General features: G+C 41.3%; 1 protein-coding gene across 1 annotated transcript in view; it reads left to right on the top strand.

Annotated features, from left to right (window-relative positions):
- LOC118406119 (peptide-N(4)-(N-acetyl-beta-glucosaminyl)asparagine amidase-like) overlaps positions 1 to 14570 on the top strand; it is a 16366-nt gene extending 1796 nt beyond the window's left edge. Inside the window, exons 2-12 of the mRNA XM_035805988.1 lie at positions 773 to 887; positions 1511 to 1771; positions 2424 to 2601; positions 3086 to 3314; positions 3963 to 4084; positions 5157 to 5302; positions 6463 to 6573; positions 7735 to 7914; positions 9601 to 9786; positions 11240 to 11417; positions 13673 to 14570. Coding sequence (XP_035661881.1) covers positions 773 to 887; positions 1511 to 1771; positions 2424 to 2601; positions 3086 to 3314; positions 3963 to 4084; positions 5157 to 5302; positions 6463 to 6573; positions 7735 to 7914; positions 9601 to 9786; positions 11240 to 11417; positions 13673 to 13848 — 1882 coding nt within the window. The 3' untranslated portion in view covers positions 13849 to 14570. The remainder of the gene's footprint in view (positions 1 to 772; positions 888 to 1510; positions 1772 to 2423; positions 2602 to 3085; positions 3315 to 3962; positions 4085 to 5156; positions 5303 to 6462; positions 6574 to 7734; positions 7915 to 9600; positions 9787 to 11239; positions 11418 to 13672) is intronic.
- The last annotated feature ends 1368 nt before the right edge of the window (positions 14571 to 15938 follow it).

Genomic DNA, 15938 nt, shown 5'->3' with positions numbered 1-15938 from the left:
GTAACCAGTGCTGAGTGACCTTTGACCCGACCTGTCGCCTCCCGGGCCGCGAGTTCAGCACTGGAGCCGAGTGCTGACGAACATTCAGCACTGGAAAACGTCTTTTCAGCACTGGAAAACGAGTGCTGGCGTCTTTTCAGCACTGGAAAACGAGTGCTGAGGGAGCTTCATACAACCACATATAACGTTACAAATGAAAACATCAGTCATTGTAGATATGAAATAGAATACAACATAGTAGTTACATATAGAAATTATGGTAGAATACAACATGTTGTATTCCGTATCTGTTTCTAATTTATGTCGTTTAAATGCAGCGAAATGCACCAAAAGTTTAAAATATTTGGTGTTCTCTAACATCAAAACATTGTTAAAACAGCAATTCCAAAGTCCAAATACGGTATTCGATTTATCAACAGCAGTGCGCTATTAGTATTAGTCTAAAGAAGCTTTTATGATAACAGTAGAACCCCATGTGATAACCCAAGTTATCACCCAGTCAGGAATACCTGTATTACTGCAGTCCAGTTACGACATAAAGTAAGATATTACATTCTTATACCACTGTACTCCTTACTGAAGTAAATAATAATAATAATCATCTGGTGTATTTTGCCAGCCAGTAGGTACCCAAAGTATGAGTAATGAGGCTGTTTAACGTGGTCGAGGCACCTCCTCGAGCACGGGACCCCCGTTTTACGTCCCTCCCGGAAGACGATTTCGTGGAAAATTTCGTGAGGGTTGATTTTTTTTCTACTCCTTTTTTTTTCAGAAATCCTCAGGAGCCAAAGTATCGCACCATCCGGTTAGAAAACCAGGTGGTTCGGTCCCGGTTGGTACCAGTTCCAGGCGCACTGGACTGCCTAAAAGCAATGGGCTTCACTCAGGTATACCTGTTACTGTAAATGCAGAAACTTTCGTGGTGATTTAATGTTTGCAGTTTTCGCGGCGGCCGCTTCACTGCGAATTTAAAGCCAACACGAACATTTTGCTATAACAGTAAGAGACTACTAGTACATTGCATGGTGCTATCACGAATTTAAAACCACCCCAAAGAGTCCATTTTCCTGCTACCGCGAAATTAAATCTCCGTGAACTTAAATGCATTTACAGTATTCTGAACAAATAAATTTTAAAGTGTAACAAAAAGTAAAAAAACAAAATTCTCCAAAAGTATCAGAAGTCATCTCAGAGAAAGAGTAGTGAGGTACTATCAGGAAAGTGTGGTTCTAATTTATGAAAATGAGTTGATAGTACCACACATTTTTCATAGTACCACACATTTTTTTATAGTACCACAGTTGCCTGCACTTTGTGGATATAAACACAGGCAGTAAGTGTTAGCAAATTTTTTATAATGTTCGAAATCAAGATTTTAAAACAATGACTAATCTGGGATTTGAACCCACTACTTTGCAACTTTACTTCACTACAGAAACAAAGTTATGTAAAAAGCCTACAGAATCGCAAAATTCTACATTTAACACTATTCTTTCTTATTCTCTTTCAGAAAGAAGAGAAGTTGGTTCTTCTACCCGATACGCCTCTGGACGCTGTGATAAAAATCCGTGACCAGATCACAGTAGAGAGGCTAAAACAACTTAGCCTGGGACAGCAGACCTCTCAGGCTGCTGGAACGTCTGCTCAAGCAACCTCCCAACCTGTGGGGGCCACCAGTGGGCCTGCGGCTAGTCTAGTAGCTGGGATGTCGTCCACACCTGTGCAGACCACCCCTCAAAGTCAAGTGGTACAGTCCAACAGCAACATACTGGTAATTAATATGTTTTGAAAAAATCTTGCAGTTGTATCAGTCATAGTAGTAGTAGTAGTAGTAGTGCGAACTCACCTGAGTACCTGAAGGATCGACGACAACGATGACAAAATCGGTCCTCGTCGATTTGACGGACGAGCAACAACAGTAGTAGTTGATTTTTGGAAAATCATGCAGTTGTATCAGTTATACATGTTCATGCATGTATAGTAGTAGAAGCAGTGCTAGTATTAGTACAATGTAGTAGTAATAATAATAGCACTAGAAGTAGCAGTAATGTTGTAGTTCTGTATCTGTATCTATATAGCCAGTATAACCGCCGCTTGGCGTAACACACCAGCTATACTAGTTATTAGTGTACTAGTAGTAATAGAATTAGTGGTAAAAGTGGTAACAGTAGTACTTGTACTAGTAGTAGGAGAAGTAGTAATTGTAACAGTAGTAATGTAGTAGTAGTAGTAGTAGTAGTAGTGACAGTAATGTTTACTTATGAGAAAGAGTATTGTAATTAAGCACATACCATTCTCCTGCTGTTATGACTCTGTGTGGCCCAAGGACTATTTAGAAATGGAGATAGGCACTGCCCCTATACTACAAAGATGTGTATAAAGGATTTTAACCTAAAAACTTCTCTACTTTCCTTCTAACCCAGGCATCTGAAAGACAGTTCTACGCACGACTGGAGTCCAGTTTTCAGCACGTTCTGATGTACGAGGACCCCGTACTACAAGCGAAGGCTCGCAGTCTCATACCAGAGGAAGATCTGAGAGCCAAGGCACAGGAAAAACTCAAGGTTCTAGAAGAGCTTGAGAAAGAAGAGGCAAAAACTGGTAAGGAAAATACTGTGAGAAAGAAATATTCTTCTTATTGTTCAGTGTCAAAATTTTGTTAAACATGAAGTATTAAGAAAATGTCCAATATTTTGGCGTATTTTAACACTAATATTGTGGTACCTTGTTGGCATAACGGTTAGGGTGTTTGGCCCAGAACCCAGAGGTCCTGGGTTTGAATCCCCTGATATGCCACCGACGTTGTGTCCTCGGGAAAGGCACTTTACACGACTTTCCTCACTCCACCCAGGTATTAAAATGGGTACCTGACTTCGGTTGGGGAAGTAAAAGTCAGTGGAAGGAGAGGGATGGGCTCCACCTTCCAATACTGTACCCTAGACACAGTGGATAACAACACACTGTCCCTACGGCCTCAAAAAAGCTATTGGACCATCTTTACCTTTGACTTTTAGTTATTCAAGGTACTGTATGTATTTCATAATGATCATTTCCATTGTTAATATGATGTTTTCTATTCTTCTAGAGAATTCCCCACCCCCTCTCACCTTAGAAGACCTCATCTTGCCAGAGCTGAGGCGATGGTTTAAGAAGGATTTTTTCAAATGGGTGGACAAGGCACCATGCGAAAGATGTGGGGGGAGGACAACGGCTGCTGGAATGGCCAACCCCACCCCCGCTGAACAGATGTGGCAGGCCGGGAGGGTGGAGCTGTATCATTGTGCAAGCTGTCAATCACAGACACGGTTTCCAAGGTGATTTTTTCTGTATCTGTATCTGTATCTGTATAGCCAGTATAACTGCCCTTTGGTGTAACACACCAGGTTCTGTATCTGTATCTATATAGCCGGTATAACCACCCTTTGGTGTATTAAACACATCGGCTTCCGTATCTGTATCTGTACAGCCGGTATAACCACCCTTCAGCATAACACACCGGCTTCTGTATCTGTATCTGTATCTGTATTAGCCGGTATAACCCCACTTTGATGTAACACACCAGTTTCTGTATCTGTATAGCTGGTGTAACTGCCATTTGGTGTAATACACCAGCTTCTGTATCTGTATAACAAGTATAACCGCCCTTCAACGTATTACACACTACCGGTAGCTTCTGTATCTGTATCTGTATAGCCGATATAACCACCCTTTGGTGTAACACACCAGCTTCTGTATCTATATCTGTATAGCTGTTGTAACTGCCATTCAGTGTAACACACCAGCTTCTGTAACTTTATCTATATAGCCGGTATAACTGCCCTTTGGTGTAACACACCAGCTTCTGTATCTTGTTTCCAAGGAGATTTGTTGAACAGTACCTTTTTTCACTCTCAAAATGTTTGTCCAATGGTCAACATTAAAACAAAGTTAGACCAACTCTGCAATATTGTGCTGATCTGCAGGTATAACCACCCTGGCAAACTGCTTGAGACCAGATGTGGTCGCTGTGGAGAGTGGGCCAACTGTTTCACACTTCTGTGCCGTGCACTTGGGTACGAGGCTAGACATGTGGTAGACTGGACAGGTAGGGCAGGCCTTGTAATGATGTGCTTTTAGAAGTAGATTTAAAAGTCACATGACAGAGCTTTAAATACTGGTTGCATGTACATTTTTGTGCACCCAATGTTGGTCAGCTGTGCAGCCACTTGATAGTAATTTTACCTTGTATTTTCAAAATGTCCTCACCGTATGCAGACGGGCTAAGAATGCTATTCCACACGATCCCCCAATAAACCACCTTGCTTCCTTATCATTATCATTATGCTTATTATAGAAAATCCTGACTAGACTATATTTACTAAATTGTATATACAGGGTTGGACAAGTTTTCTAAAATTGACTTGTCCTATCGGGCAAGTACTTGAAAAATTTACTTGCCCGAACCAACTTTTCACTTGCCCGAAATCTAAATGACATTTTTCTATGTATATTCATGGCCTTCAATGGAATTTTTGTTATTGGCTCTATTTTCTGTGTTAATCAATGCTTGATGCCATGACTTTGAAAAGTAGCAAGTACATCAAAATCTCACTCAATGGAGAAAAGCTAACTTGCCCATCGGGCAAGTGGGGTAGGACATGCACTTGCCCGATTGGCATTTTCACTTGCCCGGGACTGTAGGGCTAGTGGACTTGTTTATCCCTGATATATATATAATATATATATATCTTGATCTCAAGGGAGGCAATAAGGTTTGTAATTAGGTTTTGCTGTCATTCTACTTTTATATTCTTTCTTATTCTATGTCATTTTTTTTATTTTTATGTGCACTTTGATTTTGAACATAAAGAAATCATGTTAGGTTACACGCGAAAGATGCTCAAAGACGAAATTTGACAACCCACCACCGCTTGCTGTCGTATTTTGCAGTTGGCGTTGTACCGCTGAATTCTTAATGTTTCAGATCATTGCTGGACAGAATGTTACTCTGAGTCCCAGCAGCGCTGGCTTCACCTCGATGGAGAGAAGTACTACGACAAACCTCTCGTTTACGAAGCGGGCTGGAAGAAAAAGCTAACCTACATCATTGCCTACTCAAAAGACGAGGTTCGTTCCTTCATTTTGTAACGTCTTCGTTTGTGTTTTTTTTTAATTAGACCACGTTTGGACGGAGTGCTTCTCGAATTCGCAACAACGATGGCTGCACGTCGATCCGTGCGAAAACGTTAGCGACAAACCGCTCATGTACGAGGCGGGGTGGAGCAAGAAGTTGAGTTACGTTGTGGCGTTTTCCAACCAGGAGGTACGGCTTTACAGTGTTTTGGTGATGGCAACGGAGTGAAATTTATTGGTGGTTTAGACAATGGTATAAGATAAAACTGGCAAATTTTGCCAAAATTCATGATATGTAGAACTTTATCGCGCAACAATCGTACACGGTACAATGTATGGCAGAAAAAAGAAAAAACAAACTTATCACCCTAATTACTAAAGCAAGTACAAGACATAGTACATATTATGCAGATTGTGAATATAGAATGAAATTTGACATTCTTATTTCTAAAACAATGAGAGCTAGCGTAAAACATTGTACTACAATCGAGTGGGGCTAATTATGAGTTTCGGCATTTTTTCTTATGACAAAGCAATCTTTTATATATTTTCCTATTTTAGCATTGTGGGAGTTGTCACATCTGAATATATAATCAAATCTGCCTGTAGCATTGAGTCTCTTAAAATCTGTTGTACTTGATTCGAGGAATGTGAATAACTCATTACGTGAAACATTGTACCTACTGCACATCATGACATAGTGAAATTCATCTTCAATTTGCTTTGGACAGAATGGGCAAAACCTTTGGTCAGGGGCTACATTATGATATCTACCTGTTTCTATATTCAACACTATATTTATGACTGCTGATTCTTAACTGGGTTATTGCTTTACAAATTTCAAAGTTATATATATCATATAGGTATGTTTCTTGTTCATAACACTTTTTCGATTTGTTAAGAAAAGATAGTTTTGAATTGCTTTTTATACATCTAAACCACTCCTGTATAAATATATCTTGAGTGTGCAATCTTTGCTATAAGTATTGCAAGGATTGAACCCACAACGTCCCAAATGCTATGTGGTCTATGTGGAACAGCGTAGCGCAGTGGGTTCGTGTTTGCCTCGAGACCGAGAGGTCAGGGGTTCAAATCCGGCTGCCGTGTTGCCGATCTTGTGCCCTTGGGAAAGGCACTTAACACGACTTTCCTCACTTTACTTAGGTGAAAATAAGAGTTCATTTACAGTAACTTGAAACATCTTTCAGATTAAGAAAGGTTTTAAAGAATGCTTACTTTAAAGAAAAGAAAATACTGGGCTATGTCAGATTTACAAGTTTAATACAATAGCACTTTTACCAATGTGCGGTACTTGAAGCATGTTTAAGTGATTCTTTAATTCTTCTTCAGGTTCGTGACGTGACATGGAGGTACTCCTGTCGTCACCAGGAAGTCTGTGCCAGGAGGAAGGAGTGTAGAGAAAGCTGGCTCAGGGAAACTGTCAACAGGATGAACGAAAAGGTAAAGGTTTCTTCTTTCTGTGGTGCCTGCATGGTCACTAGAGCTGTGTCACCAGTACTGTATATACTGGTATAGTACTGGTAGAGTGAATTGTATGTATGTATGTATGTGCATAGGCCAGGACTGGCCCCTCGCGTAGGGTAATAACGCCCCTTACAAGGTGATATACCCTATATTTGGCAGAGTACAAGACGGTGATGCGCCACGTCTCCCGTCCGGGTGAATGTTCCAACATGTCACTCACCATATGGCTGATACGAGACAGAGGTTCGCCAGGCCTCCCGTCCGGGTGAATGATGTAAATCACCATGTGGCTGATACGGTATGGAAGTTTGCCAGGCCTACAACCGGGTGATTTGAAGTGAATCACCAACTCCAGACAGAAGGGTTTGCTCCAACCACACCGCACCATCGCACGTGTGGGGGTTCTTTACGTGCATGGGGTGTGACTCTCCCCATACACGGGACCTCCATTTAACGTCCTATCCGAGGGACGACTCATTTTTCACTTGAGTAAAGTGAGGAAAGTCGTGTAAAGTGCCTTTCCCAAGGGCACAAGACCGGCAACACGGCAGGCGGATTCGAACCGGCGACCTCTCGGTCACGGGCCGAATACACTACCACTGTGCTAGACGGCCCCACCCCTAGAGTGAATTAGGTACAGGTTAAAAATACAGTCAACTCTGATCAACTCAAAATATAGTTAACTCAACTCAGGTCAACTCCAATTCAAAAGATCTTTAGTAGAATTTGGCAGGCTTCATCAATAGAATCAAAACCTTCTCCATGTGTTGAAGTGTTACAGACAAATTTGGAAATATAGAGAACTATGTTCATCACATTATACAATGAACAAAAGACACGCAATTTGAAGTCACCAAAACAGTTATAGTCTATGCCTTTGCACAGTGTGACTTATGAAATAGCTTTTTTTGTAAAACAGTGTTTCTTGGTAGAAGAATAATCATTTTATTTTAGTCTTTCTGTTCTACATTTTGGTAGTGTGAGATAGTTATGGTTATATAGTGTTCTTTTAGTTCCTTCCTTTTTGTCATTTGTGATTATGTAATGCAGGGAATAGTCGCTTATCTGCATCTGGGACAGGCAACCATCGTGATTTTCTTTTTTGAGTAAAACCTGTTTTTGTTCCCTTTTTTCCAGAGACAAGCAGGTCTTTCCCAAGAGAGGAAAGAAGAGTTGGTGAGAAGGTATCTGGTGGAGCTGGTGGAGTTTATATCACCACGGAAACCTGGAGAGAAGGAGATGGGGGGGAGAACCACGGGGTCTGTGGCATGGAGGCTGGCCAGGGGGGAACTAGGCACACAGAAGGACAAGTCAAAGGTATTAAAGATGGTTTCTGCTTCTGTATACTTCTTCAGCATAACACACCAGCTTTTGTATCTGTTTCTGTGTAGCCAATGTAACTGTTCTTTGGCGTAACACACCAACTTCAGACTATATGTTTATCTGTATCTGTATAGCTGGTATAACTTAAGGGGGGAACTGGGCACACAGAGGGAAAAGTCACAAGTAAGATTTCTGTATCTGGGTATTTCTTCAGTACAGAGGCGGCGGCACCAAATTTCGTTTTGGGGCGAACTTTTACTGACAGAATTGTACGGCACATGTAGCGCCTCCGGCGCGACCATCCTAGGGGGGTCCGGGGGCATGCTCCCCCGTGAAAATTTGAAATCTTGACCCTCTAAAACGCCATTTCCTATGTTTTGACGCGCATATTTTGCTGCCAGACTAAGCTAAATTTGATGACAATTCTGTTAGAAAGACACATGGTTTTAGCGAGGGCGATGCCCCCAAAATATATTCACGATTCCGAGTGTCGAAGGTGCAAGCTGTCGCAAGGTTGGTCTGGGAAAATTTCAAAATCTGTACCCTCTGAAACGCCATTTTCTGTATTTTGGGGGACAAATTTTCCTGAGGGACTATGCTAAATCTAATGTCATTTTTGTGAATGAAAGAGATGTTTGAGGGCAATGACCCACGCCTCAACAAATTTTCACCATGTCGTTGTGGGCGCCGGAGGCACAAGTCATCGCTAGGGAGGTCCGGACAAAATTTTGAAATCTTGACCGCCTAAAACGTCATTTCCTGCATTTGAGGCCCATATTCTGCTTGTAAACCAAGTATAGTACGATAATAAAATTTCTATTAGTTAAAAAGGTTTTTAAGAGCGACGCTCCTGCAACATATTGTCCTGCGCCAACATGTCCAAAGACGCGAGCCGTCACAAGGGAACACTGGCGAAATTTTGAAATCGGGACTCTCTGAAACGTCATTTCTTGCGTTTTCAGGCGTAAATTTTCCCATTAGACTAGCTTGATTTAATGAAATTTCCATCATCAAAAAAATACACAAGGTTTCAGCTTGATTTTCTGGGGGGGTGACGCCCCCCCAACATATTTTTCGGGGGGCAGCCCCCCCCCCCCCCTGCCCCCCCGGTGCCGCCGCCACTGCAGTACATACAACAACTTCTGTCTCTGTATCTATACATGTATAGCTGGTATAACCACCCTTCATTGAAACACACCAGTTCTGTACCTGTATCTATATCGTTGGTATAACTGTCCATTGGCATAACACACCAGCTTCTGTATCTGTATCTATATAGCCAGACAGTATAACCACTCCTCTGTGTAAGACACCAACTTCTGCATCTGTATCTGTATAGCTGGTATAACTCAGTTGTTGTACATAACACACCAGCTTCTGTATCTGTATCTGTATAGCCTGTATAACTGCTGGGAGTAACACTACAGCTTTGCATGACAGCAGCTTGTTATATTTCACTGAAAGACATGTCACACGTAACCTTTGCACATCTGACTTTAAGCATGATTTAAAGCTATAAACCAAATGGCATCAAATCGCAAAGTGCTTTGGCTAATTGACTGAAGTAGTAAAAACAACACATTTTTTCCTTAAAGCTATACTACGTCATATTTGGACAATACAAAAAGTAGATTTTCCTGCCATTCCTTTACATACTTACCTTATACCTTTTTTTTCCAGGCTGAGCCGTATGTATTCAGACTGAGCGAACAGGAGAAGAAGGGAAGACTGTTCCATCTGGTGTACTGCACAGCTAACGACAAGTACACCCGGCTCTACAACAACGTGGACATGAAGGTTGGCTGGGAGAACTGGGCACACACAGTACAGGGTGTATTCAGGAAGGAAGAGCATGATTGGAACATGGTAGGTTACTGTCACTTGCAACTAGGCTTGTGGTCTCATACCCCATTATGCCATCCCATTTGATAAGATATATAAATACACAATTTTTATGGGCACAAATCCAATAAAGAAAGTTTTCTGGAGTTGTTTTACTTACTATTGCAAGAGCTCTTCTTCTGTAATCATTAAAAAAAAATTTCTTAAAATCTGACCGGTGAATTAAGTTTTATATCTATAACTGGACTTATTTACTATCTGCAAGAGGCGCTCTATTGCCTTTAATAACCAACCGCAGTTCTTAGGACAAACAAACGTACACATCCGACGTGCGCTCGAATGCCGAGATTTTCCTACCCAATCCTAATCAGAAATGTACAAGCTTTCATATCAAATCCTTTTCTATGAGGTGGTAGGGGGGGGCAATAAAAGGGATTTTTAATCTACATAAACACATGATTTGGGGGCCCAATTATATTTTGGAAGGGACCCTTTGAGAGTGCCCATTCTGAGTAGAGGCATGAGACCTTGTGTACTGGTACAGTGGTGGGGTCATGTGGCGTTATTGCAAGGTATTTGACCCAGAACCCAGAGGTCCTGAGTTTGAATCCTGTTATGCTGCCAATCCTGTGCCCTTGGGAAATGCACTTAACATGACTTCAGTTTGGGAAGTAAGAAAAAAACACCTGTATGAAATTTTAGCTGTCTCAAATGTTTCATTTAAGGTTCTCTTTCGAAATTTTTCCCCTTTTTCTAAGGGAATCATCAGAGTACTTTTAAGTTTCGTGAGATAGTTGTGAGTTAAATCAATTTTGCTCTGTTGCAGTGCTACCTTGACAGGACAGGGGGCGCAACTAGTACAGGTTCAGTGAGTTGAATGGTTGACTTTGGTGGCTCTGGGCTATGCATCAAGAACATGTATTACTGTAAATGCATTTAAGTTCGCGGGGATTAAATTTCGCGGTAGCGGGAAAATTGACTTTTCGCGGTGGTTTTAATTTCGCGGTAGCACCATGCACTGTAGTCTCTTACTGTTATGGAAAAATGTTCGCTGTGGTTTTAAATTCGCGGTGAAGCGGCCGCCGCAAAAACCGCGAACATTAATCCACCGCGAACATTTCTGCATTTACAGTATCTAATTATCTACCATTTTGTTGCAGTGCTACCTTGCCAGGACAGAGGGCGCTACTAGTACAGCTGCTTCAAGTTGAATGACTTTTTAGGTAGTTCTTGGCTATGCTTACAGGAGATAAAGATTGTGACACATACATGCAGTCAGTCTAATCATGGACGTTATAACGTCCTTGGTCTAATTATCTACCATTTTGCTGCAGTGCTACCTTGCCGGGACAGAGGGCGCTACTAGTACACGTTGTTCGAGTTCAATGTTTGACTTTTTGGTCGTTCTTGGCTATGTATACGGGAGATAAAGGTTGTGACACATGGTCTCATTCTCCACCATTTTGTTTTGTTGCAGTGCTATCTTGCCAGGACAGAGGGCGCTACTACAGGTTCTGTGAGTTGGAAGTTTGACCTTGAGGGTTCTGGGCTCTGTGTACAGGAGATCAAGGTCGTGACACGTAGCCAGACGTTCGAGAACGGCTCTGTGTCTTGGCGGCTCTGCTCTGGCGACAAGTGTGTTCTGTTGAACGGAGGTTTGTTTCCTTTGTCAAGAAGGATATATTTTCATGGCTGTATGCTTGTCTGTCTGTCTGTGTATCTGTCTGTCTGTCTGTGACCACGATAACACAAGAATGCCTGAAAGGATTGCTTGATTCATCGCCGACTTTCCGGAAACCGGAAGCATGGTGACAGTGTTAGGTTCCATCTTCCTGTCACTTTTGATTCACTCCTGACATCATCATATTGAATCAAATCAAATCAAATCATGCTTCCGGTTTCCAGAAGAAGCCAGTGCAGTGAATCAGACATCAGGCAACCTAAGCAATATTATAGCGTGAAAAGTGAAAATAACCTGAGGATAATGCAATCTGTATGAAATTGATACCTACTGCACTTATCTATATTCCCACATTTAACTTACATCATTATTTCATACTTAGGGACCGTACGGCGTTTAGTGAGGGGGGAGGGCCGGTCGCCAGAGGGTCGGGTCAAAAATTTTTTGCATGGCCCTCCCCCCAGGTAAATTTTTTTTTGCTAGGCCCTCCCCCCAAGACAAAATATTTTTGCTTGGCCCTCCCCCCTCCTATCAACTTTGAAAAAATATTCAAGACGCCAATAAAACACTGCGCTCCCGCATTTGGAAATGTGCTTTGCGTCATACTTTTTCATGATTTTCATCGAGAAGCAGATCTCTCACCCCTAGTAAAAAAAGGAAAACAGAATGGCTAAAAATATCTGCTAAATAGAGGGATAAATATCTGCTTCATAGAGGCATAAATATTTGCTTTATAGAAGCTATTTCATTGTTTTGATATTAAAACAACACCTAAAAAGCATTTGTACCTGGATTTCTAGTAGATTTGCGCCACGAAGCGGCGCGCGCCCCGCTCCCTAAATTTACGTATTGCAAGCTCGCGGGCGCGGGCCTGAGCGGCTTGACGGAAACTATTTTCAATTTACATATATTTTGGACTTTTTCTTGGTTCTGTGGTGGTAATAACTTACGGTAAATCGGGGAAAAAAATGAAAACCAAAACGACAGCACGATTCGACTTCCAAAACTGTAGTGGGGAGGGGGGCGCCGACGCGTGACGCTGATTTTCCCACGGCGGGGTAAGACCGGTCGCCTCTCTCTAGCCGCCGGCGGGCGTGAGACCGCAGACTTGCAGGAGATCTTTTAGAAATGCCACGCTTTTTTTGCCACGATTTCCTGCATTGCTTTTTTTATGGGAAAATTTGCTGGTTAGATGACATTTCTATGGAAAAAAAAATACGAGGGTTTCAACTTTTTGAGAACGACGTTCCGAACACCATGTTCGGCGCCAAAGGCACGAAGAATCGCAAGGTAGGTCCGGGAGAATTTTGAAATCTTGACCCTCTTAAAAGCTATTTCCTTCAGTTTGAGGAGATATTTTGCTGACAAACAAAGCTAACTTTAATAGCATTTCAATTTAGAAATACAAAATTAAATCCCCCTCAAACACATTATCACGATGTCGGTCATCAAAGGCGCGAGGCCAGTCACGTCAAAAGGGATCCAGGGAAATTTGCAAATATTTACCCTCAAGCTCTGAAACGCCATTTCTTACATTTTGAGGGCAATAAGACAGGGGTAAATTTTGCTGGCAGACTAATCTAGAGTTTAATAACATTTCTGTGCGTGAAGAAGGTTTTCGAGGGCGTCATGCATAAGCCCCGCCCCCTCCCTTTCGCATTTTCACTGTATCCCGAGCGCCAACCTCGGGCGATCCCTTGCAGAGGTCCAGAAAAATTTTGAAATCTTGACCCTCTGAAACGCCGTTTCTTGAATTTTAAGGGACATATTTTGCTGGCAGACCAAGCTATTTTTTTTTGCTTGGCCCTCCCCCCAAGTAAAAAAAAAATTGCTAGGCCCTCCCCCTGGCAAAATATTTTTTTGCTTGGCCCTCCCCCCCCTGGCGACCGGCCCTCCCCCCTCGCTAAATGCCGTACGGTCCCTTAAAGCAGTTAAAAACGGTGCAGAATCAAACCGTGCTAGGATTCCCTAAATATTGTAACCCACAAAGCCAGTATCAAATTTTTGCTCCTTAAAAGTTGTTATGGAATGGAATATATATAGTTACTTCATTATATTACTTATAAAAGTGCACACAAAAATGACTTTTATAATTTAAGTTCTACAACCCTGACTCGGGCTAATATTGCTAGTGTTGTAACAAAGCTCAAATTTAACAACTATAAGAACTCTTTTTCACAGTGTAAGATCTTCAGTTTTTCTTTTAATTTCAACCCTACTTTACTTCAGATGCTGAAGGCACAAAGACTAGGGACCTAGAGGGAGTGACCAGCTTTATGCTGACCGCTGAACTCCGGGGCGGCCAGGGCGACAACGCCTGGCAACACGCACAGCTGTTCAGACAGGCACTGGACAGGACAGAGGAGTTTCCACTGGACATTCAAGTCCACCTCAAACCTGTATAGACAATGGTAGTTTTTTTTTAATTCTCCTGTCAAACTTTTGACAGATGAACAGGCACTTGCCGGTGGGTTGGGCAACCTGTTTGCCTGACCTGCACATAACTTTTTAAGGTGAAGGAGGGTTGTGCAATTCCTTCTCCACCCTCTCGTCTAGTGGCGCACAGTCTCACAGGGACAAGAACTAGATAATGGTAGTGATATGCACACAAGGACATGTTGATTTGATTATATGATGACTTCAGAGTTCTAGCCAGCATCCATCCTTCCGTACTTTGAATGAATTTTGCAGCTGGGGACGAACAAAAATTTTTGACCATTCCATCTTCAGTGATGGACAAAAATCAGAATGTTAAGATTAACAAATAAAATTTTGCAAAGATCTCAAGAAATTCGGCACAGATGCCATTGAAGTAAGCTGAGTCTACTCTATATTAGCAAAGTTTGCCCCTCAAAATGCAGGAAATATTGTTTCTTAGGGTCTAGATTTCAAAATTTGCCCAGACATCCCTTGGACCGTCGCATGGAAGCCTCTGGATTTCCGTTCAAAATCCAGGTAACAAAATTTCAGGCTGGCTAGAACACTGCACTGGACATATTTTTATCTTGAAATGTTCTTAGTGTTTTTAATTTCTGGGAATATATGTTTCCAATGTATTGGCATGTTATACCATACTGACCATAAGTTTGCAATATTAAGTCATTAATAAAATAGTGAATTTACAATATATGTGCTATCCTAGCCTGATTAAATCTCGCTTATAGCAGCCCGCCAAACATCGCCGGCCCCGCGGGGAGGGGCCAGTTGGACAGCGGAGATTGTGTTACACAGACTAGTGCTATCCAAGCCCAATACAAACTGGACACACAGGGTGACCAAGAAAAAAGTGAAAATATGTCCAACATACAAGGGTTATCATCACCAAATATAACTTGCATCACTATAAATTATAACAGTCAATGAAGTTTAGCCATGCAGATTATGAAATTGGCAAGGTAACACTTACTCAAGCAACTGTTAAAAGATAGCATTCATTTTCTTGCATCAGTGACTGAGAAAAGATAGTGGATGCTGTCCTTAAGGTTTGTCCAATTCCAAATCTTTTTCCAGTTTCTTGAGTAACTATTACTCTGAGCACTATGATAGTAGTTTTCCAAAAAAAAGTGTAGTCTTAGATTTTATATGATCCTATATATATCATTCCTTCAGTCATTTATTACAGTGTTATAACTTTAGAACATCTTTCAATTTGGTTTAATTTTTGATGGTGTTAAGGGGAAAATATCTTGGTGAATTTAAAAAAAACATACCCTCGGTATGTGTGGGTGATACTGGATATTTAGAATAGTGTTAGCTGTTACGTTGCCTACAACATTATATATTTAATTCAATGTGATATTTCTAGCATTGTTATGCTTTTGCCATACTTGCAATTAGCCCTATTGCATGACTTTACAATAAAGTTATTATTATTATTGAATTGAATTCTGAAAATCAGACATATGTGAGCATAAGCATACTGTAAATTTGAAATATTAATAAGATTGTTTGGTTCCTTGCAATTCTGGTAAGAGTTTTCCTTGTAAAAGCAACTTGACATGACTTTCCTCACTCCAACCAGGTGTAAAAATGGGTACCTGACTTTGGTTGGGGAGGTAAAAGGCAGTGAAAGTAGAGGGATGGGCTCCACCTTCCAATACTGTGCCATTGATAATAGACACAGTGAATTACTACGGCCTCAGAAATTGGGGACTACCTTAAGTTTACCCTTTATGACAATTGACCATACAAATTACTCACAGAAATGCCAACACTATGCAATACTTTTATTGTAACGTGTATGTATAGTACACAAAGCATTTTTCCATAGGCCTAAAGTACATAAATTTGCTAATAATCTAAATCACATGTTAAAATCTATTCTTTCTTTCTATGTACAGCATACTGGCTTGTAGTCCCGATTCTTATGACACTAATGCTATATAAAGCAGTATAAAGATATCACCCACTATTACTAACATGTAGCCTAGCTATTCTAAGGTCCCTACAAGTGCCAGTGCTTATTTTGAGAAAGAGCACTGATCAAATTCAAAGC

The sequence above is a fragment of the Branchiostoma floridae genome, chromosome 18 (assembly GCF_000003815.2).
Source record: "Branchiostoma floridae strain S238N-H82 chromosome 18, Bfl_VNyyK, whole genome shotgun sequence".
In the NCBI taxonomy this organism is placed as follows: domain Eukaryota; kingdom Metazoa; phylum Chordata; class Leptocardii; order Amphioxiformes; family Branchiostomatidae; genus Branchiostoma; species Branchiostoma floridae.
This window is presented reverse-complemented; position numbering and strand designations above follow the sequence as displayed.